Here is a 25298-nt window from a genome sequence, read left to right as displayed (position 1 = left end):
AACCTCTTTCTTGCCAAGCACTACAACAAAAATTAGCAAGGCAGCTCCTGCTAGTTGAGATTTTATAATCTCTTAGAAGGGATAAAACTGCTCAACTATGTTAATATATATATATATATATATATATATATATATATATATATATATATATGGTTTAATAGTGTCATAAGGGAGGAACAAAGTGCTTTGAGGTTCAAAAGTTAAAGAAAGAACATTTGAAGAGGAGAATCAGTGTAGCATTTATAACGTACTTCGAGTATAAATTTCACAAATGGCTGTAAAAAAAAATAAAGGGCATTCAAGACAGGAAAGAACAACATTCTGGACTTTAAAAATCCTCAGTCAGATTTTACAAATCTTCTTATTCTCATTTAAAGAACTGAGAAGTTGTAGTAGATTTCACAGTGAGGAAGCTATCTTAGTAGACAGTTTCAGTATTTGGAACAGCCTCAGACTCTGGTTGGATAGGTCACCAGGTCAGGGAGAGAACAGATGTTTTAGAGGGGCTATTTGTAAAACATACAAAAAACTGTGCAGTGAAAAGGAACCTCTCTTTTTTGGACAAGCAGCCACTGTTGCTGGCAGTGTAATAGTTCTCATTTCTATTCATGACTGTGATGGATCACCAGTACCTTCCAATCTATCAGTTCCCATTGATTTTTATTGATTACTCTTTCCAACCTAGACCTCACTCATTAATTCACCCTCTTTCTCATCAACTTCCAGTGAATCACAATATCAACCTAAGTCCCTGCCTCCTCCAATACCAGCCTTAGGCTCGTAGAAACTTTCACACAAACACTTAGTTGTATATGACAATAGACTCCAAGGTTTCTCTCTCAATCAAGCTTTCCATGCTACCCATTCAGACCTTATGAGCTGGCTCTCTTGGACCACATGTCCCCAACTCCCTCCCATTCTCAGTAGGCTGCATCATCCCTTCCCAGCAAAGTGACATCATTTTCACTCCCCTGCCTACATTAATAGACCTGTCCTCTTCTCATCTTATAGTCCTTATCTTCATATCTCAGTAGAATTTCCTTTCTCCTTAAAAGCAGACTCTGGCTTAGGAAGTCTGGGAGAGGCCTGACATTGTTCCTTTCTAACAAGCTCCCCAATGATACCTTTGCTGCAAGCCCTGAGATCATGGCATTTTATTTTATTTTATTTTATTTTATTTTATTTTATCAAAGTGTAGTTGACATACAATAGATTAGTTTCAGGTGTACCACAGAGTGACTTGACATTTACATGAATTACAAAATGGTCACCACACTAAGTCTAGTTACCATCTGTCACCATACAAACTTACTGCAATATTATAGTTTATAGTCCCTGTGGTGTGCCTTACATCCCTGGGACTTCTTCATTTTATGCCTTCAAATTTGATCCTCTTAATCCCCTTCACCAAGCCACCCATTCCCCCACTCCACTCCCTCTGGCAATCACCAGGTTGTTCTCTGTATGTATGAGACTTTTTCTGAATTTTGGTTTGGATACTGCTGGATACTAAACACAATGTGTACATTCAACTCATTTCATTCCATATCCCAGTGGCACTTGAATCCTTATTGAAACCTTCTTCTCTATTGACTTCCAATACATCTGCTTACATCATCCCTATAGCCATTCATTCCCCGAGCTCTTCTCAGGTTTCCATTCCTCTACTCATGACTTAAATCTTAGTTCCCTGGGGTTCTGCCAACAGTAAACTTCCTGTTATTTATTCTCTCTCTTCCTAAGAGGTCAATTCTATGGATTCAATCACCATTTATATCTTGAAAACTTCTGAACTGATGCTTCCAGTTCAAATATCTCTTTTGATATCTCAACCTTTATATCCCATAACTTATTCTGACATTATTATTAGCAAAGGCATTTAAAACTCAGTGTTCTAGAACTGAACTCTGGACCTTTCCCCTAAACTTACCTATCCTGCCTTACTTCTCTCAGTGAAAGACACCACCTACTATCCCCATATCAGCAAGAACTATAAACATTTTATTTCCTCTTCCGTACTCTTACATCTATATTCTATCAATTCTATTTTCTTTAGTATCTCCCTGGCTTGTCTTCTCTTCTCCGTTACTGTTGCCACGGGTTCATTGTGGGCCTTTCCCTTTTCTTTTTAAGAATTTATTATTTATTTGAGAGAGAATGTGTGAGAGAGAAATCACAACTAAGGAGGAAAGGTAGAGGGAGAACCAGACTCCCAGAACACGGAGTCACCTAGGCACCTTCTCATTCCCTTTCTGGAGTAATTACTGTTCTTGCTTCCTCCAGGCTGAATGCCTTCTAAAGCCACTGACACAGGGCAGGAGGGTTCTGGCTCTAGCACAAATATGATAATGCTACCCCACCACTCAACTACCTTTTAGTACTTGGTTCCATGCCTTCAACAGTGAAAGCCATTCTACTGTGCAGCTTACAAGGTCTTCTGGGACCTGTCCACTGCCCTTCCTTCTCTTCTAGCTTCAGCTCCCTATACTACTCCTGGAAACCTAATCCTCAACTACATGGAATTCCTCACATTATTTTTTTCTATGAATCATAACCTTTTCTTGCTCATTCCACTAACTTACCTTGGACCATCTTTCCTACCCACCAGTGCCACCTGATTCTCTAACAGAATAGCTCCCAGTCATCCCACAAGATCCGCTCAGGCTTCACATCTCCAGAAAGCCTTCCTTGTCTTCAGTTTTGATTAGGTTCCTTCTTACATTCTCCAAAGAAGTCCAATTTCCATGTATTCACCTCACTTCTGCTAGAGCGTAAGCTCCTTGAGAGTTTATGGGAATTGGTTTTATGATCATTGTATCTCTATCAATTTGCACAGAAATGCCCTTCAATAAATGCTTTTGGATAAGTGAATAAATAAACTATCCTGAATAATTGATATCTGGCCATTGGTTATTCCCAGGAAGGCAGCAGATTGGTGGATATCTTTGAGATAAAACTGGCAATATGTGTACCTAACATGGACTATCTGGATCCTTCTTTTCCTCACCCTCCCCACTTCTAAATGTTTCCTCTAAACTGAAGGAAAAATCATTTCCATAGGCAAGAATAAAATCAAGACTTCTAGACTCTCCAGGGGTGGGGAGGGGGGAGGGGACAGCAAACAGGTCTTAACTCTATACAAACTCTATAATTAACTCTATAATTATATTTTATTTATTTGCTTATTAGTGCACGAAACTATTTTCCTATTTTCAGAGAACTCGACAGGCTCTTCAATAATATTTTTTTCCATATAAAACCTCAATAATTTTCCTACCTGGAAATAAATATTGGTGTCTCAAGTCCGTTTATGTTTATGATAAAAGGCCAGGGTCTCAAGCATGATCTGAATGACCATACAAAATATATTCTTGGAGACAAAACTGCACCTCTGAGTGTTTCAGTACATCAGCAATGCAGAGAGTTCCTTCTAAAGTTCAGTTTTGGAGGTTGTTTATTCTGCAGCAATTCAAGATCGGGCCAAACTGATTGTTTTTCTGGTTTAAATTGCATTGTGGACCTCAAGGAAAAGAACATAAACAGCTGGCAAATTTACAGCCTTTAAACAAAATTGCCTTAACTTGAGGGGATTCCCTTAATATTGCTTATAATTTTTTTTCTCTCTTTTTAAGAACATCCCCGTTTTACAGGAGTTCAGACCATGAAATGTGACACACAGGATGTGCTTCAAGCTAAAGTTCTCATAAAACAACAACAACAGCACAACAATCTTCTTAATGTAAATCCCTTACACATTGGATACCACAGTTAAGGTTTACTTTAGGACCTGAAATGACAAATCTCAGATAATGTTATTTCACTTTCCACCAACACTGTAATTCTGTCAGCAAAACTAGCCTACTATAATCTTAGGCCCTATACCAGAAGGATGTCCAGTAAATACAAAATAACCTAGTTATTTTGGGAATAAGCTTCACTCTCTTTGTTCTCCAGCTTAATTCCTTTGTCTACAATTTCAACCACCCTCTTGTTAATAACTCCTTTCCCTTTTCTCCTGTCCTCACACGGCTGCCCAAACCCCAAAGCTGGAGCCACGGTGCATGCAATATGCTAACCATTCTCAGTATTTTGTGGGTATTAACTCACTTAATAATCTCAACAATTCTATCAGGATTCCAGGTCACAGATGAGGAGACAGAGACACAGAGAGAATCAGTGACTCGTCCCAAGGTCATAGGGTCATTCCATAATGACTGCCTGCCTGGGGCACTATTCCTCAATATTGCTGAAGTATAGAGGGGACAACTGCACAAACAATCAAACTGGTACCATTACATGTGGTCACCATCCTTATCTGGACCTTTGAACTGTGCAACAATTTCATTGTTTCCCTAGTTAGCCTTTTCATTTCCTCAAAAGACTGCCTCAACCCCTCCGTTTCCTCACCTTCTCCCTCCATTCCACAGATTAGTGCTACTTCCTACTTCCTAGAGGAAACAGAAATTGTCATAGAAACTCCCTCAGCCTCTTATTGCCTATCACCATGGAGGAGGTTCCCTATCTGCTATCAAAGTCATTATTCCATGCTCTCTGGCTTTCTCAGAGACTGTCCCATCAAGAATTCTTCCCACCCCTCCAACCCTCCTTCTTTATATTCAACCTCTCTCTCCTCCCTGTTTCTTCTCCACCACCATTTAAACATGTTTATCTCACTCATCTTAAACTTTGGCCTCACAGAGCTACTGACTGGACTTCAAGTCTATATTCCCCTTCCTGCCCACTATTCCTCAATCTTTTTTGGCCTGGCTTTTGCCTTCACTATTCCACATAAATTGCTCTTGTGAGTCACCAATAACCTTGTCTCTATCCAGATATCAGTTGCCTTCTCCACGGCATTCGACACTGCTATCACCTATCCTACCAGAAACATGCCCTTTCCTTTGCTCCTTTGATACCAATACTGTTATTTTTTTCTTCTTCTTTGAAGACTTCTCAAGTCACCTTGATGGGCTTCAACTCCTCTATCTGCCCCTTAAATGATGTTGATGCCTTAGAGTCTCTTCTTGTACTACACCAAGCTCCAGGGAAACCATGGCTACTCCCCTGGCTTCAATTACCATTCATTTACCAGATACTCCCAACTCTCTCTGCCCAGTTTAGTCAGTTCTGTTCTGCTATTCATCTCCACTTAGATGATTCATGGGCACATAGGTTCAGATTTTCTAGCATTAACTGCATTCTCTTCTACCTTCCCTCAAATTCTGTTCATTCGTCAGTGTTCTGCATCCTTGCTCAAATCATCTTCTACTTTATTTCACACATTTGGTCTATCACCAAATCATGTTGATTCCACCTCCTAAATACTGCTCAAATTCACTCTTTGCTCTCTATTGCCAGGGCCACCATCCTTGTCTAAACCATGATTTTCTTTCCCTACTAATTCAAGAACTGTTTAAATTGGTCTACCTTCTGCAACACAGCCTTCACTTCTACTCAACTCATTATCCACACTGAACCCAGTGTATTCTATTTAAAAAGTAAATCTGGTGATGTCATGGTATCAACTGCCCTTTAGATGCAATCCAAAATCCAAAGTGTAGTTACACACACACACACACACACAAAGAATTAGCTCCTACCTATGTCTCTATTTTTGTCCCTGATCCTTCCTCTCATTGATTCTCTGCAGAATCTCAAATGCTTCCCTTCGTGCCAAGCTTTCATTGCACTTAGGAGCTGTTCATATGTCACTCCTTTGTCTCTTCCTCCCATTATCACCCATCGCTTCCTTAAGGCACCCTGCTCTGACTCCTAGACTAGATTAAATCTCCTTGGTGGGTGTATTCTTCATTTCATTTTTCATAATTTTATCCCATTATTTATATTCGAGATCTACTTGCACTAAATGCATATGAGAAGGAAATACATCTATCTGGTGGACATTATATATCTAGACTAAAATGTTTCCAGACTAGACTCTTATTTATACTATTTATTTTTACTAATCTTGTCATCATTTCTGTACCATAGTTATTAACTATCTAGATGGACATTAAAGAAAATGTCACTTTGTTTCTTAATTTACCCATGGCATGTCTAATAATCCATTGCTCTAAAAATCATAGAAATGTCAATCAGGCATCTTTGGTCATATAACCCAATAATGAAATAATCTGCCTATCATCTTTTTTTCTAGTTGCAAAGTATTCTGTGTCTTCAAAGATAAAGAATGAAAATGGAAATTTTTCTTTTTACCTCCATTATGAAATGTGATGTGGTGTGTGTTTGTGTGTGTGTGTGTCTGTGTATGGTGATGCCCATTTTGTTGATTTATGCTCCTCTCCCCAACAAGGATGTGACTTCCATTTTAGTGTGTTTATTCAAGCATATTAAGGAAATAAAAAGGTTTGCAATTTTTCATCAATGAAGTAGGTAATTTTCAAAAATACTAAGTTAGCTGTCAAAAGTAGAAAGTTTGTTGCTTAAAAAATTTTTTTTATATATGACAGTTGGACAAAACTGAGTAATACAAGCTTTTCTAACATGTTTCTATCCCAAAGATAAATATATACTATTTTCTTTCCAGTGATAACCAACTTGTTTTTTGGAAAGTGAGGTCATTAAAGCATCCAAAATGGTTCCAAATGCCAAGTTTCACACACGATTCTTTGATTCTCAAAGCTGTCATGTGGGTAAAAATCACACTTATCAAAGAAACACAATAATGACAGCTCAGAGGCTGTGCTGAAACTTGAAAGTAATTGAACCATTTAACTACCATTTACTTGCTCAAAATTTCTCCTCAGGAATGACCCCATGGCTAAAAGCCTATGTTCTTGTAGCATGATGAATTCATTGCTTTTTGGATGAGCTCAGTCTATTTTGAGGCATCTTCCAAAACTCAGACTAATTATGCTATTTTCCTGGTACACAATGGTAAGGTTTTTATCCAAGGTCTCACTTATTCTAAAGTAGTAGTTCTCAAATGTTAGCCTGCATCAAAATCACCTGAAATGTTTGTTAAAAACACAGATTGTAGGTTCCATAGCCAGAGGTTTTGATTCACTTGGCATCTGGCATGGCTGGAAAATTTGCATTTCAAAGATGTTCCCAATGATGTTGATGATCAAGGGCCCACGCTGAGAATCCCTGTGCTGAAAATATGCCCTTTTCCACAACACCTAGCATTCTTTCCTACCAGGTTTATGTAAATGGTAGTTTCCTCTGGGCCATTACTAATACCTTGTTATCCACCTTGTTATCGTCCTGTAATCCCTTAATGCTGGGGGGCACCCCAGTGACTCAGTTGGTTAAGGGTAAGCATCTGCCTTTGGCTGGGGTCATGATTCCTGGGTCCTGGGATTGAGCTCTGCATGGGGCTCCCTGCTGGGCAAAGCCTGCTTCTCCCCCTCCTGCTCCCACTCAGGCTCCCCCTGCTTGTGTTCTCTGTCGTTCTCTCTGTCAAATAAATATATAAATAAATAAAATCTCTTAAAAAAATACTTCAAAAAAAATTTTTTTAATTCCTCAATGCTGGTAATAATAGAAATATGAAAGTCACATGTGTCATTTTAAGTTTTCTAATTTTTTTTTTAAGATTTTATTTATTTACTTGACAGAGAGAGATCACAAGTAGGCAGAGAAGCAGGCAGAGAGAAAGAGAGGGAAGCAGGCTTCCTGCTGAGCAGAGAGCCCGACGCGGGACTTCATCCCAGGACCCTCAGATCATGACCTGAGCCGAAGGCAATGGCTTAACCCACTGAGCCACCCAGGCGCCCTAAGTTTTCTAATATTATTTTAAATTTAAACAACTTTAAAATTTTTTTTAATTAGCCACTTTTACAAAGTAAAGAAGAGATGAATTTTAATAATATATTTTACTGAACTCAATATACCTCAAATATTTTCATCCAATATGTAATTGACATAGTAAATATTAATGAGCTATTTTACTTATTTTTTCTTACATTCAAAGACATATTAAATCTTTCAAATCTGATATTTCTTACACTTGCAGCACATCTCATTATGGACTAGCCACATTTCCAGTGTCCCCTAGGCACACGTGGCTAGTGGCTACTGTAATAAACAGCACTGCCATAAAACTTCTAGATTCAAGAAAATGAATATTGAGAGTTCTGCTTTGTCTGCCCCTTTTTATGATTTTCACTGTATTTCCTCACTTCCAAATGGGTCTGTCTGCTGCATTATCAATTTATACCAGGTTTTAAGGGGGAAAAGGTTTTAATCATTAAACATATACATTGATTTTAAAATGCAATGCAAGGTAAGAATTCTCTGTTTTTATACATAGAAACATGATGCACTTGCACAGATCATAATGCACGTGCTTTTATCCTGCTCCTTTGTCCTAGTCATCTCCTTTCCCATCAGCAATCCCTCCCTCCAACAAGATAATCCATGTCAACAATGTATATTGGTACTTCCTTGTTTTTTCTCTATTTGCATATAATTCTATACCAACATACAAACAGAAGTTTGTTTATCTACATTTGTTTTATTAAAATATTGCACCCAGCTCTCTGTATAATGCCTTTTTTATTCAATAAGAACTCAACAAAATCTCTGCAAGTCAGCTGGAGGTAGTAATACATTATTTTTAATGGTTACTGAAGAGTATGGAACAGTTCACATAATTCATTCAATATGTCCATTATTTTTTTTTTAAGATTTTATTTATTTATCAGAGAGGGGGGGGGGGGGAGAGCAAGCACAGGCAGACAGAATGGCAGGCAGAGGCAGAGGGAGAAGCAGGCTCCCCGCCGAGCAAGGAGCCTGATGTGGGACTCGATCCCAGGACGCTGGGATCACGACCTGAGCCGAAGGCAGTCGCTCAACCAACTGAGCCACCCAGGCGTCCCCAATATGTCCATTATTAACAGGCATTTACACTTATCCTGTTTTTGTTTTTTAAAAATGCATAAAAGATTGAATAGATCATGGACAGATGGGTGGATGGGCAGAGAAATAATTCAGATATTTAGATATACATAGATACCACTGCCTACTCTGCCTTTTACTACGCAATCCTTATTATCCTTAAACTTAGACTTTCTCCCACCATATCTGACCCTTTCTTTCGACCCTTTCTTTCCAACAACAACAATAACGAAAAAACAGTTATCATTAGCAGTCCAAACAGACCATTTTAAATCATTTTTTCTAATGATCTTTCCATGGTCAACAGCTAGCTCAAACTAATAGATCTCCCCTAATTCTCCCCAGTGATGCTCTTTATTCAGGTGTTCTTTTTATCCTTCTAGCTTCCTGGTAAATAGTGAATAGGCCTGGGGAAAATCCACATAGAAAAAATTTTATTGTTGTATGTTCACTGACTTTGAAAAAAAAAATATATATATATACACATATATATAAATTGGCATTAATAAGATTAATTTCTTCACTGATGTTCTATTTTTTTTTTTAATTAGACTACCAACCAAAGGGCCTAGAATCCATATCCCATCCAAAGTAGCCTAGATTGTAACTCAGGTAATAATAATAATCAGCATGATAAATAAATAGCAATATTTACCTAGTATCAGTATGTGACAAGCACCATTCTAAGTACTTTACATGTATTAATTCATTTGCTTTTTCAAAATCTCCAGAAGACAGGCACACTCATTTCAGCATTATTCCCACTTTACAGCTGGGGGCACTGAGATCATACCTCCTGTAAATGGCAGAAATGGGATTGAAACATGGAGGGTACAACTCAAGCCCTAATCTTCTTACCTAGTAATTAAGTGAGCAGTAAATCACCTCCTCTCTTCTCTCTTTGAACCTCAGTTCTCTCACCTGTCAAATGGGTACACTAATATCAATTCTTCCTAACTTTAGGACTGCTGAGAAGAAATATGAAAGTTACCTGAAAACCACTGACTGCTGTAACAAGGGGAGGGCAGTCTCATTGCCGCTTGGAAAATTGGGTTGGACTATTTCATCATTTGAAGCAAAAACTGAGCAGATAAAATGTCTTCTACAATAGCAAATTAAGCCACGTTCTGGCCACACATCCTTTTGAAGGTGAGCCTGGACATGTATGTCCCACTTAGACAGGATGTGAACCCAGCCTGATTCTCCCAGCCTGCTGATGCGCCCGACATGACCGAAAGAGCAGCCAACCTTTACCCTATTGTGGAGCGTGACCACGTCCTTCCTTTCTCCGCTCTGCTCCTTGCATTTTACTTAATTGGAGCACCAGGCTATAAATCTTACATACTTAAGGGCCAGAAAACTCTCCGGAGCTCTCATACTGAAATGTGTGTGGGAGTTCAGTGATATTGAATTTTCAAATAAAATGATTAACAGGCACCTCTAGGGCAGCCTCAGAGAAAACAATCCTTCCTGAAACTTGCCACCTTAATCTGAGGAAGCTTTTCGTTCTGAGGTTTAATAAAATGGTTGGAATGTAATGTAAGGAGGGATGACTAAAGCAGGCAGAGAGAGGTACGTCATTCTCCAGGGAAAGGATCTAGAAGCTCCCTTCAGCAAGTAACTGCTCTCTCTCCGGGCCTGACAGGGCTATTTCAACATGATACTGGGGAGGTTTCAGTCACTTAAATTTTAACTGCAATCGGCTCGCATTACTATTTTTTTAAGAAACATTTTCTCCAAGATTGTAATAGTTGGAAATGAGTGTACACCTGATCAGAAAGCCTATTTGCTTTTCCATGGCATAATAACATCTATCAGACTTCATGAAGCAGAGAATTAAAATCAGTTAAAAGGAAGAACATAATCCAATCCAATTCTACCCACAGACTGAGGCCTACAAGCCTACCCTTTGCTGAAACACTGATTTAGATGCCCTGCCAAAGAAATATAGAATGTTTATGGCCTCACACAATAGGAATCTGCCTCATTTATGCAGCAGGAAGATCATTTACAACCAATTTCTAAAAGACACTAAGCGTCAATAATAAATTTTCAAATCAAGGCCAGAAATTGCAATACTCAAAAGGGGATCATTAAGCAATATGAAGTTGTTGTCAGAAGGAGGACTTTCAGGGGCGTCCTACCAATTTGTAATCCAGAAGCATCTATAAAGGAGTCGTGACCAGCCTGGTTTTCCTAGTCTCTGGGAAGGAGAGACTTTATTTTAACAATAAAGGGGATCTGGGTCGACAAGCAACAAGGACAGGGCATCTCCTATGGATACGTCTCCGTGCCAGGCTGGCTGCCGCCCTCTGAGATGATCGCTGGAAACCACACTGACTCCTCAGTGAGATCAGCTTCTTGGGAGCAATTCCCACTTCACAGTTAGAGACAAGAGGTTGAAGAAAGCTGCTGGAGCTTCTCTGCTCCAAATCTTCCCCTTTACATTCATCCTTTTGCCTATTCACCCCTTCACCTACACACACACACACACACACACACACACACACCGCTCTCCTTTTCTCTCTCTCTCTGTCATAATAGGAACTTAAATATCCCAACAGATTCTCTCCAATATGTCCCACAACATCCTAAATGCTATCAAAACTGGAGGAAATGAAAAGTACCTCCTCCTCACAGAGAAGCAAACTTCTGGAACGGAACACAGCAACATGCCTGTTCCATCCTTTACCAACTGTGTGGCTTTCTCAAAGTCACTCGAAACATTTCTGGGTCTCCTTGTCTCTTTTAAAAAACGAACAAAATACTACTTCATGTCAGAAAGGAATAAGGCTGTTCATGAAAATTCTTAAGAATTCCTAAAGTATTAACTAAATTCAGTCACATCGCTTAGATTTGGGTTTTGCCTGAGTTCCCTGTGACAGAAAACTGGGAGTCGGGAACAGGAGAGTGTTCGATTCTGACTGGCATTGAAGGAAATAATAGTACACATAAAGAAAGACTCTCCTCAAAGACAACTATCATATGATCTCTCTGATATGAGGAATTTGAGAGGCAGGGCAGGGGGTTGTGGGGGTTAGGGAAGGGAAAAAAATGAAACAAGATGGGATTGGGAGGGAGACAAACCATAAGAGACTCTAAATCTCACAAAACAAACTGAGGTTGTTTGGGGGTGGGGGGGTGGGAGAGGGTGGCTGGCTTATGGACATTGGGGAGGGCATGGGCTATGGTGAGTGCTGAGAGATGTGTAAGCCTGATGATTCACAGACCTGTACCTTTGGGGCAAAGAATACATTATATGTTAATTTTAAAAAAAGGAAAAAAAGAAAGATTCTCCTCAAGGGAAGTAGTCAACCAGAGGGGTCAGACTAGGAGAGCTGAAATGTAGGTTCTCCTGCTGCGTATTCTCTGCCTTTTGTCAAGTCCCTTCATCTCTCTGAGTTTTACTTCCTTCACCTGTGCTATGGGATTCGTGTGAACCACCTTACAGCATTAGGGTGACTAGGAAATGAGAAAACATATACAGCCATGCTCTGTAAACTATAAAGAATTTTTCCACTCCGGGTCGGGCCCTCAACTACACTCTTGTTTACTTTCTTCAGGGACTGTCTTGAAACGGCCATGTTTGTTTTTGTGCTTTGTATCAGATTCACCCGCAGTAGACTATCAACTCTTGAAGGCAGAAATGTTGTCTTATTAACACCTATAAAACTCACGTGTAGAGCAATCTTGTTCTGAATGTTGATTTTGTGTTCTGATTGCTAGACAAAGGATACTGGCAGTCAGCCCAGAAAAAAACTCAAAGGAGGTGAAGTCTGCCCTCACTGACTCTCCTGATCCTTCTTAGCATCAGCAATAAACCACGGCCTCTTCCCGATGACTGGGGAATCTTCTGTGCAGAAGGAAAGCCTCCCTCTCCCTAAACAAGTTACAACTACCAACTATTTGCGTTTCAGCTTCCCTTGTAGCCAAGGTGCAGACCCTTGACTAACCTCTATCCCCAGGCTTACCTGCTGTAGATTTCGAACCGTAAACTAGTAAATCCAAGAAGTCTCCATTCTGACAAATACTGGTAAGAGAGGCAGTGGTGCTGACGGTTCCAGCAGCATCCAGGATCCTGGTTTGGTGATAGTGAGGCAGCAAACCGCTTTATCCGTCCCCAAGGTGTGTTTTTATTAGGTCTGTATCATGAGTTTGGCCCTTGCTCCTGATTGCATTCCTTCAAACTTTGTTCTTTTTGGTATTCTGGATAGTCTGTATATGAAACCTCCTTTAATTAGTGTATTTTAAGCTTAAATTATCTACACGGGGTTTTGTTGTTTGACTGATAGGATCCTCCTCTCCCCCCACAAACAGCCCAGTATCTCCATTAAGAATTCTCATGATCCTGGTCCCGGACAGGACTCCTACTAAGCTGTCTAGCTAGAAATTAAATTCCCTCCCCGCCGACTAATGCCCCCCTCCCCAGGTCAAACTGCACATTTCCTAAAGCATTTTCCCTTAGGACCTCACTTTGTATAGGAATAATATGATCAATTAACTTAAGCCAATGTGTTAATTGCTGACACTAATTTAATATTACCCTGGCATCTTAGCAGATTCTTTTAATGTGTCAAAGCAAAGAAGGAATGTGTTTTACCATGACCCAGTGCCAGGGCCCTTGAGGGTTCTACTTTTTGTCTGCAATCTCAAAGGTCCTGCCTCCATCAAGACATATCATGTCTTGTCCAATCACAGGTGCCCTGTGGACCAACCATACAATGACGCTGGGGCAGTTCTTTGAACCAATGTCTTTACTTCATGATTATATATGTATAAATGCACATGCACATCTGTGCACACACACACACACACACACCCCTACTTAAAATGTTTCAATGGCTTTCCATTGCCAAAATAATGTCAATAAGATTATAAAATTCCCAAATACTTAACACTTAGTTTTTGCAGGCCAGTATGAAGCACCAGCTCTGCATACCACCATTCTCCTAGTGACTTCTTACTACATACATCACTCTAACCCCACAGCTTTTTCCACTTCCTCAGTGAGTCCTACCCTCCCTACCCCTTTCTCCCCCTACACACCACATCTTTCCATGGACCCATAGGTCAAGTTCTCTGTTATGACCTTCCTCTGAGATCCTTTTCTTCCCAACCTTATTTCAGATTATGCATTTGTTCCTCCATGCAACCAATGTGATATCTAACATTATAACCAAGCATGGGTCTTCAGGAGATGTGATCAGAGTAGCTATAGACTTCTTTTTCTATGTAGTTCATGTATTCTTTAATGCAGAAATTTCAGGGCTCAGCAAGAAGAACTTTAAAGCCTGAGGAAATCGGCTCAGTTCTTACAACCGCAAATATGACATCTATTTTCTCCTGATTTCTTTGATTACTGAAGCCAGAAGAGATCACTCCAAATGCTCTCCCTCTGATCCCCATTCCATGCAGATGCCTCCTAAGCTATCTCTGCAAGGTTGAAGTGAGAAGATGGGGAAAACATCTTGCAGGAAAGACCGAGCTGCAGGCTCCTCGTGGCCACCTCACCAGAGAAGCTCTGCTTTTACATATTTCATGTATTGCTCTCCTTTAAAAGATCTCTTTTGAATAATTTCCACTATGGAAAAGAAAAGGTTCACAAACCTCTTTCTATTGTATAAGTGTGCAAATTAAGTACTTAAAGATGCACAGAATAATAGAGAAAATTATGTTTCATGAAGAATTTGGGGGGGGGGTGTAGAAGTATCCCTAGTCTGCTTTTCCTTCTTCCCTCCTTGCTCCAACTCTCAGTAAATATTTGAATTGCCTTTCCAGTGTTATTGCATTTCCAAAAATATGAATCCTTTCTGAGACAAGACCATATTGGGTTCCATTAGTATTGGGTTATGCAGTGCTTGCCGAAGGTCACATAGATAATCACAGAACCATGACTTGAGCCAGGACTCCTGAGTCATAGTTCACTTTCAATCTGCTTCTCATTTGGTGTACTTCTAGTACCAGTGGGAATTTTGCTGCTGCCCACAGGAAAACCAAAGCCTCACTGTCCAAGAAGCTTCTCCACGAAAAATTTCTTTTAGTTATTAGATGAATTGTGTTCTCTGAAGATTGTAAGGCTACACAATATAAAACCAATAAATCTGATAAAGATCTATAGAAAAACAGTCTCTCTTCTATTTAACCATCAAGATTCTTAACCCAGCATGCATCCTCAATACCAAAACAAACTGGACTTCTAAATTCTGATCAGAAACTCAGGATCTGGGGCGCCTGGGTGGCTCAGTGGGTTGAGCCGCTGCCTTCGGCTCAGGTCATGATCCCAGGGTCCTGGGATCGAGTCCCGCATCAGGCTCTCTGCTCAGCAGGGAGCCTGCTTCCCTCTCTCTCTCTCTCTGCCTGCCTCTCTGTCTACTTGTAATCTCTGTCTGTCAAATAAACAAATAAAATCTTTTAAAAAAAAAAAAAAAAAAGAAACTCAGGATCTGGGCAATGGAAGCCAGCAATGCACTCGTCAGCATCTGCCTCTTTTTGTAGGCAATTAGAAGTATTCTATAGATTAGAGAAATTGAGTTCATATCCCATTGATGTCACTTCCTAGACATGTGATCTCAGGCAAGCTATTTTCTACCTCTGAGGCTCAGAAATAGACTTGTAAACCATGTAAGGTGCACAAAGGTTGAGAATGTACACCTTACATGGCTAACTGGAAAGATTAAATGAGACATACTCTTGGCACGAAGTAGGTGCTCAGAAAAGTATTGTTATGTTACTATTAATTGAAAATATTTCTATACCAATATTTTAGGACTAAGCCTGATATATATGCTATATATATACATATATATATTTATATATATATAAATATATATATATATAGTATGTAAGCCTGATATATATATGCCTGATGTATTAGTTCAGAAAATAATTTTGCTTTTGTTATATAACTAGCTAGTTCATACTATTTAATTTAGTTAAATAAAGATACACAGAGTTTTTAATATGTGCTAAACACAATATTAGGCCTAGACCATAAGAAATGACAGATATTCAGGTCTTACTTTTAAGGAGCTGGCAATTTCAAACATACCAGACGGATGACACTTACTGTGTTCTTAAAGATGTCTAAGAGAAGAGATCTCACCCTACAGCTGTCTACTTAGTTCTCATTTCTCTGAGAGATTCGTGTGTGTGTGTGTCTAATTCCTTGAGAATCAATGTATCTCCATCTCCTCTTATTTTAGGTGTCAGAAGAAAGAAGAGTTGGTCACCATTCTTCACATAATAAGCCTTAATTCCCTGAGAGTTATTGAGTTATTCCTCTGTCTTCTCTTTCAAGATTAAATAATCCTTATCCTTTTAACCTTTTCTCACAGGTCCTCTTTGGCAACCTTCAGTTTAATCATTTCACTGTTCCCCTCTAAGGATCTCTCCAAGTCTTTTGCACTAAATATGTTGTTTTTGCCATTGAGTTTCGCCATTGAGTTTATTCTTCTAAGCAACTTCCACACACACAAAAAAAAATCTCCCAAAGGAAAAAAAAAAAAAAAGATAGAAGGATAGATCTCCTATGGAAGGAACTCACATGGAACACTCACATTCTCAAAGCCCAAGTAATATTTTCGTCACCACTATTGAGGGGGAAGGTACAAAACTAGAACAGTCTCTAAATAGGGCCAACCATTCTGCTTGACAATTAACTAAATTACTTTTAAGCAGGTAAGACTATTAACCACAAACTTAAGGCTTTAGTTAACCTGAAACTCTCAGAAGGGTGATAATAAAATTACTGTTAATGAGATCAAACAGGAATTTTGGATTCTGTAAAATATCTCTGGACGCCAAGTCAGCCATTGATGTGGTTATGTTATTTATAGGCAGTGACTCTGTTCAATCCTTGCGAAGTGCAAGGGATCTTTCCTTGCATTCTGTCAATCAGTATAAATTAATACTTTCTGAGCTGAGAAAGCAGGAAATTCTAAGGGGCTCTTAAGAAATGATTTAGAGAGGCTGATCAAATATATACTGATCATAGTATAACACCAAAAACATACAGAAAGGAACAGGTAGGAAAATTAGAGCACTAGTAAAATCTCTCTCAAGACATGCACAGTGACTTGTCAGAAATCTTTTACAAAGATCTTTCCCTGCTTTTTTCTCTTATTGTGCTATTGAGATGAACCTGCCCACTATGAGCCAGCAGAATGACCCCTCTTACACACGTAAACACACACTTAAGATTCTACAGACAAGTTTCCAAATCCCCTCAAGAAACTGAGAAAACTCTTCAGTAGATCACACTCTGCCTGTTTCAGGGACTTCTTTGTTTTGGAACCACTGTTTAGGAATCATTTTTTTCCTTCACCATCTATTAAGGAAATAAGTATACAATTGGGTGAAAAGAGTTGATGAGAATTGAGGTAGAGAGAAAAACTACTGCTTCCCCTGGGGTGGCTCCAGGCAAACAGGTGGTTGCAGTCATCGAGTTTGACTTTCGAAGCTAGTTTGGCTCTGTCCAGATTCTGGCTGGCCTAATACTGGCTGGGCTGAGAGAGGTCTGTTAACAACAGCCATGAGACAACCAACTGCATTTTGAAAAAGGCTCCTTGCCAAGTTCTCTGCAGATTTCCTTTTTTTCTGAGTCTAGAACAAATTAATGATTTCACGTGAAATCTTTCTAGGGAGGTGTAGCCCCAAAGACAGTTCAACCTGTGAAACAATGACTTAAATTCTAAAACAGTGATCCTTAAGTAATCAGCAGTTAAGATGGCCAGGAGCTTATAACCACTAAAAAGAAACACCATCCTGGGTGAGAGCAGGCAGTTTGCTAGCTGTTTAATTGTCAGTGATGACACATTATATCCCTCTTAGTCTTGCTGGTTGGTTCTTCATGAGAACCAGGCACACAGGTACATGCCCTGGGATGTTTGGCCACCAAATGAAAGAAAAGCATATGTACACAAAGGCCATTGGCAAGTATATCCACAACTGAAGTCTGGGAGCGCTAAAGCAACAGATGATTAAAATCCTAGCATATTAAATAGATTTGTGTGAACGCATTATAACTTCATAGTTGCCATTTTTATACAAGATTTCAATTATGAAGTGGAACTACAAATCACCCCTGATTTCATTTATTTGATGGTAAAGATAATCTCGTAAATTCTTATCAAGCAGTAAGAAAGTGAAAGTAGAGCACTGATATTGATGTATGTTACTTTGTAGTGGTTATGGAAAGTAGCCAGTAATGCTGGGTTGATAAATCATGAGTAGACAGAATTCCCCCTCTTTATCCAAATACGTACTTCAGAGACTTGAGCAATTTGCACCACCCCACTGCACCTTGGGAAGCAATTTTTATTCCATTTGATTTTGAGAAATAATATCACCAATACCGAATACTAGCATTTGCACCCTGGGACGAAAGGGAAAGGAAAGGAGAGAAAGAGAAGTGAAAAACGAACACTGCTGAATTTTAAAAATATTCACCTATACTGAGCAGGTGACATGTTCCGTAAAGCTTTTCTCAATCTGAAAAAGAAAAATAAAATTCCTGCTGACTTTCAAAAGCCAACCATTTAGGTCACTCTTAAAAACAAACAAATGGAAAAAAAAAAAAAAAGATAGCCAGCAGATTAAAGGAGCTCCATTTATAAAAATCAAATGAACCTCTAACAAAGACTGTTTGAGACATGAATAAATCATCGGGTCATGAATTATTTATTGTTATCAAGAAACAAGCTGGGGATTCCAGGAACTGGACTTTGGGGAGGTGCTGAAGCCAGGCAATGAGCAAGTTCATTGTCACCTACCCACCACGGGAAGTGAGAGGACAGACCACAGGGTACCATCATCTGATGCAGACCATGTTAGACTCCCACTTGAGTTTCAGAGGCTGCTTCAGCAACATTTACACCCCAGAGGATAAAGCAAATAGAGTTTGGTCCACAGACTCATACTTCAGAAAACTGCGAGTACTCAGTAACAGACAATAAGAAGGTTTTTTGTGCACTGGATCTCCTTTTTTTGTTTTTTTAATACACATAGGGACTATGAGTTGTGTGCAAAAGAGTAGTAGAGATGGCTAGAAAGTACCTTAGTAATAAACTGTGGCAAGTAATCTGACCTACTCATTCCTGGCTTTGGGGATTGGCTTTTTTACTGGGGTCGAGAAGAGAAAAAGGGAGCCTCTGAGATTTAATCAACTAATCAACGTATATGTGTGTTCCAGGTCCAAACTGCTTTGCAGGAACAACAATAATCCCGGCTGGCATTGAAGTGAAAGTGGATGAATGTAACATCTGTCACTGTCACAACGGGGACTGGTGGAAGCCTGCTCAGTGTTCAAAACGTGAATGCCAAGGCAAGCAGACTGTGTAGGACAATTTCCCAACCGAGGAGGAGTTCTTAGGAAAGGATGCTATGGCTTCTACACTGCACATGTTCGAAACAAAACAAAACAAACAAACAAACTCCTGCCAGCTACAACAGGGTCACCAGCAAAACCTTTTAGGGTTGACAAAAGTGAATATTTTACTAAGAGGAAATTTCTCTCTTTCCCTCTTGCTATATAAAAAATATGTGGTATATAGCTATCGAAACCGCTTTTGTAATTATCCGTGCTTGATGGTGACTTGACCACTGAATTTCTGAAACTAAAAGGAAGAAACAGCCTCGTATGGGCTCCTTCTCTGGTGAGACCTCTAGCCTGCCAGCTCACCGTCCGCCGATTTGCTTCATTTCTACTCTTCTGTACATCACCACCCATGGCATTTTTCTCTTGTAGAATTTCTTTTCGTATTTAGAATCTATGGGGCCAGATTTGACGGCACGGTTAAGTTTGGAGTGGTGTCATATAAGATTTAGTAAAGGAATATTGGGGGTGAGGACCCTTCCTGACCAGGAGGGCACAAAAGCAACTGACCATCCCTCCCCTTGGGTGAAAGATGCCCTGTAAGGTTCAGAAAACGAGAGCCACCTACAGCTGGACCCACTGCTGGGGCAGGGCAGGGGCCCAGGGTTTGGTGCAGTATGTGGGAGATCACAATTTAATACTTACAAACCACACATTTCAGACACAAAACCTTGAAACTGCCAATCAAAAACTAATATGTGAAAAACACCACGAGCTTGACTACAGCATCCAAAGGGAGCCAGGAATTCACAACTGTAGCATTAATCACTAGACTTTCTCACGATGCCGAATTCCAGTTCGGCTTGTAAGTCAACACTCTACACCCGCTCTGTCACCTGGCCCTCCTCCATACCAGAACCAGGGTGAGTAGCCCCACTGTGAATCTGAATCCTTCTGGAAACTCCTGGCTTTTGAGTTCAGATCTGGCTGCAAGCCAGGAGTACCCACAGGCAGTTTTATGGTTTGGGACTGTGTTTGCCCTGTTTTCGTAATGACCGCTCAGCCCTAGGTCTAAAACACAGATTCAGGACACTCTTTCCACCTCAAGTGCTGATTTAAATTCAAGATTAGGGTAGAGTGAGTCTTGCACAATACGATTCCATTTGTTGAACATTTTTTAAAATGTATATATTCGATACTGAACAATTAAAGTGAAACTTTGAAGCGTCTCAAGGTTGCCCTGGTAATGCTGCTCGTATAGTAACAGAACAATAAAATACACAGGGTATCTGATGCCACCTCGAGTCAAGATTCTTGAAACCACATGGTGTAGTTAGTTGCTTATTCCGCTCTCCTGTCTTGAAAACCCTGGCGCAGACCTGGCAGGATCCTTGAGGAAACTTTAAGGTTTTCTTCATCACCGATGTTCTTTGCTTTTCCACTCCCACCCGAGCCTGGGCTTTGCCGTAGCTCTCACGATGTGCCGCATTCCAGAACAAGGTTTTTCAAGATGAATTCTGTTGACATTTGGACTAGATAATTCACTGTTACGGCGGGGTAGGGGGAGCTGTCCCGTGCACTTTTAGGACATTTAGCAACATGGTTGACCTCTATCCACTTAATGCCAATAGCAACACTCTTATTGTGACAACAGATGGTCTCCAGGCATTGCCAAATATCCCCAAGGAGTGGGGAAGGGACAAAACGTCACCTGGTTGAGAATGCGTGGTTCAGAATAATCAGTACAGACCGGTTTCTGCCAGGGTGGCATACTGTGCAAACTCTGGCTCAGCCCGTGGCTTTGGTGAGCCTCTAAGCCCTCTGGGACATGCACAGTCTGCAGCCCCAAGGGCAAGAGGTCAGTCTTCTCCCAGTGGAGTGATGCCTCTGTTGCCATAGGTCCACTCTCAGGACACACTTCTTTAGTCTCATCAACTGGGTTTTCATTTAAAACGGTCAGCCTCTCCTCCCTGGAAGCTCCTCCAGTCATCAAGAAAGAGTTGTCATTTCCAGAATTAACGTGTTGATACCTTGGACCTGACACTTCTCACGTACACTGTGCTCGTGTGTGATACAAACAGCCATGCCGGGCCCCTCCGAGGAAGAACATCACGCTGCCTTCTCTTAGAACACCAATTTGCAGCAAGGTTGGTGCCTTTTGTTGCCACCATGGATACATCACATAGACAGTCATGAATCATTCATGAACAATTCTGCATGATTTATTCCTGCACTCCAAAGTAAAGGCCTTCCATACTTTAGATTGCGTCTAGACAGAGATGTAGCATAGAGCTTTCTTTGCCCTGAGGTTGCCTGGTGCCGGCTTCAAAAATCCACTCTCTTGGAAAGAAATAATAATAATAAATGACAGGAACAAGGTTTGAAACCCAGAAAATATCATTAATAGAGCCATGTAGCATAGTACCCTATCTATTATTAAGGAGTTACTATGTCCTTTCTAGGAAACAGAGAGTGCAACTGGGGAGCCAGGGTTCAAACAATTTGCATTAAAGTCTTGGCACAGTGATAGTTGCAGCAGGAACTTACTAGAATGGAGTGTAATATCCATCAAGAAGCTCTTTTCAGAGAGCTTGCAGAATGAAGGCTGCTCTGTGGTCTCTGTTATCAGCCAGAGAGAGGGATTTTTTTTTTTTTTTTAATCGTTGTTGTCGGATTTCTTTTTTCCTCTGAGTTTCACTACAAGCTGTTTCCTTTAAGACTTTGTAGCACTGACATTTTTCTCCCTTTAGGGAGAGATGAACCTATACTGTGACAGAATTTCTCATAAACCGATAAATATTTTACAATTTCCTTCTACCCAGGTCATTGAGAAATTCTTTCCAAACTCTGAACAACAGAGTTCTGGTCTCATCTGTTTTGCTTTCTTTTTTTCTTTTGAAGGCTTTGTTTGCAGCCCCACTGTCCCCTCTGTCTCCCATTCCTCCTGTCTTTGGTTCTCTGCTTTAACTACAGCTTTGTTTAAATAAGGGATCAACATCCTGTTTGTCAGCTGATGCCTGTTTAAAACGATTCAGTTTCTAAAAATCTTTGAAAAATGGTGTGCCTGAAAACTAGTGAGAAAAAAAAAAAAACACAACTAAACACTAAACTGTAAAAAGGGGATTCTAGCAACAATATTTGATGTGTAAAAGACTATATTATTAAAAAATTATTTTGTTAAATATAAAGTGTGTTAACCAGCAAACATTGTTTGTGGTATATTTTCCTTCCAAAATTCTCTCTCCTCTCTACCCTCATCATTTAATAACTAATCCTTAGTGACTTCTATCATCTGAAAATACATGTGTCATTAGAGCTATATTCAATTAGATTAAAGCATCAGCTTTAGCATTTTTCTGCATACATTTTCATTGTTCATAATATAAGTTCAGGCTGACTTAGGGATCAGACAGGAAGTTCAAATAAACTAGCAATGAGTGTAAGTGATAGGAAAAATGTTTTCTTAATCCTGCATCCATACATAATACAAATTATATTTTATAATTATTGGGTGCCTTCTCTGTTGGCTGGCCCTATTCTGGGCACCAAACCCATAGTATCCTGTTCAAGCCACACAGCACGCCTGCCAGGGAGGGGTTCTTAGTATGGCTGCTTTGCTGATGAGGGAACCAGAACACAAAGAGGTTAAGTGATTGACCCAAGGTCATTTGTTCATAAGTGGAAACACAGGAATCTTGTATTATAAATATACACAAGCATACATAAAAATCAAGAAAATAACAGTATAAGGAATGTCCATCTACCCATTGCCCAGACTCGTTATCAGGATTGTGCATAATTCTTCAGCTATTTATTTTTCTTCCTCAGAGTATTTTGAAGAATTTTTTATTTTTATTTTTAGAGAAAGTGAGAGAGACTATGAGCAGGGGGAGGGGCAGAGGGAGAGAGAGAATCTCAAGCAGACACTGAGCATGGACCCCCATGCAGGGCACCATCTCATGACCCAGAGATCATTACCTGAGCCGAAATCAAGAGTCGGACGCTTAACCAGATGAGCGACCCAGGCAGCCCTTTCCTTGAGTATTTTAGAGCAAACATCAAGTATCCTATCGCTCCAGCCCTACATCTCTAAAAAAAAAAAAAAAAAAAAAAAAAAGGGACAGTTTCTTACCAAACCATGTTACATTACCAAAGTCCAACAAAATCAAGAATTCCTTAATGTCACCTAATAGTCAATCCATATTAAAATTTCTTAGATTTTCTAAGCTATGAGGGATGGGGGTACATTATCTAAATCATCCATAACCTTCCATGTAGTTGATGTGCCTCCTAAGTTCAAAATGAGGCTTTCACCCTCCCCACTGACAGCTGAGAACCCTGACAGAGTTGTGAGTTTGCCATTGTGTGCTGGGAAAATTACTCTTTTAAAGCTGCAGGTTCAACTCCCCGCTAGGCGTTGAGCCCACTCATCGAGCAGTGGGCAAGAGGCTTTCTGTCAAATGACCTCTGGGGACAACCAAGTGCCTCAGAGCGAGAACTGCTGTGGACCACCAGCACCCATGGGTCACTGCCTTCAATGTGCATGTAAGCTCTCTTTCAGGCATAAGAGCAAACTGTTTTTTTTTCCCCTTGAGATAAACATCCTGCCTAACACAGAGTAAAACTGAGCAGAATTTTATAAATCACCATCATCTTCTGCCTTGTTGAAGGAAGAAAGAAAGGAAAAAGTCAAGCACTAAAAAAACGTCAGCATGGAGTCTCCACACATAGGTACACGCACCCAGCATTCCACCAACCTTTTCAGAAAACAAGATTAGGTTTTTTTCCTTGCTTTTCAATTTCCTGTGCATCCAATTCTCTGCTCCCTGTGTCCCTTGCAAAGGGTTGTTTACAGTTCATTTCTGATTTGAGTTTCATGGGAGGGCACTTCAAAGCATACCAGAGAAAGCTATGAACTGTGATTAGAGTCCTGGGTTTGTCGTTATTTGAGGGCTTACCACGTTGAGACTATTACTCTTTTAAAGAAAAGTACCTTCATGATTTTGAAAGACAAATGCTGTCTGAGCCAGCAACCTCACCTGTACCTTCTTACCACATTTGTAAGGGATTTATAACTTGAATTGGAATGACAGTCTTATTGGGGAGCCTCAAACTGTACTGCCTGGTGTGAATATCTGATTATTCCTGACCAAACTTATACATCCAGAAGACACATTGCTCTTTTAATGAACAGAAAAAACCAGTATCATCATGCCTTTCATAGAGTATGAATTAAATGAGTTGAATTAAAGGAATTTCTCTTAAGTACTCAAAATTTGTTTTACACTTCAAATATTGTCAGTTGTGGCAGCAATTTGATGGCTTTTTTTTTTTTCAACTTTCAAAAATCTTGAACTCATAGTTCTTTGAAGCCCAAACTCTAACTTAATCCCAATACTTGCCTTACCAACCTGGCTTTGAATAGAAGCACTTTTAGGAAAGTGCTTTAAAAATTGAATTATAGAACTTTCCCAATGAATACTTGTGTGAGGTGGGTGTTTAGGAAGGAATTTGGATAGGAAGAATATCCACCCTTTCTTGAGCCCTCTCTCTGTGTAAGACACTTGTATTGGCTACTTGATATGAGACAATGATTTATGTTCATTTATTCAACGATCTTTATAACCATGAAATTATACACTGGTATTCCCATTTTGCAGACTGGAACACTGAGATTCAAAGAAGTTTTATGATTTTTGTCCAGTTCATACAATTAGAAACCAGGGAGTGGTAAGAATTAAAACAGAATACAAACCATAAAAAAAGCTTAGAATAGAGAATAGCACATAACAAGAGCATTATCAGGACTGGTGGTAACATAAAAGAGATTTCATGGATAAAGTAACCTGGATTTGGTTCTTGTAGCTTGAGCACAAGTTGAACGGGCATTTAGGGGATGATATTGTAGCACAGGAAAATAAATAGGCTATTTGGAGTGTGAAAAGCAGTCAGGTATAATGTGACTGAGGTTAGAGATAGAGGGATATGGTGAGAGATGTGTCCAGGAAGGAAACCCAATTGTTAGGCCCTGAGAGATCATGCTACAAAAATTGGATTTGGCTTTTATTGATCCTGTGCATTATTTTTACATCAAAAAAGAAGATGAGATACATTTTTTTATTTG

At 39.8% G+C, this 25298-nt stretch overlaps 1 protein-coding gene across 1 annotated transcript in view; it reads left to right on the top strand.

Moving 5' to 3' along the window:
- Positions 1-22361, top strand: part of VWC2L (von Willebrand factor C domain containing 2 like) — a 161053-nt gene extending 138692 nt beyond the window's left edge. Inside the window, exon 4 of the mRNA XM_059168130.1 lies at positions 19052-22361. Within this exon, the coding sequence (XP_059024113.1) occupies positions 19052-19200 (149 nt within the window). The 3' untranslated portion in view covers positions 19201-22361. The remainder of the gene's footprint in view (positions 1-19051) is intronic.
- The last annotated feature ends 2937 nt before the right edge of the window (positions 22362-25298 follow it).

Source organism: Mustela lutreola, chromosome 3 (assembly GCF_030435805.1).
Source record: "Mustela lutreola isolate mMusLut2 chromosome 3, mMusLut2.pri, whole genome shotgun sequence".
Classification (NCBI taxonomy): domain Eukaryota; kingdom Metazoa; phylum Chordata; class Mammalia; order Carnivora; family Mustelidae; genus Mustela; species Mustela lutreola.
Note: the sequence above shows the minus strand (reverse complement) of the source record. Positions and strands in the feature narration are given on the sequence as shown.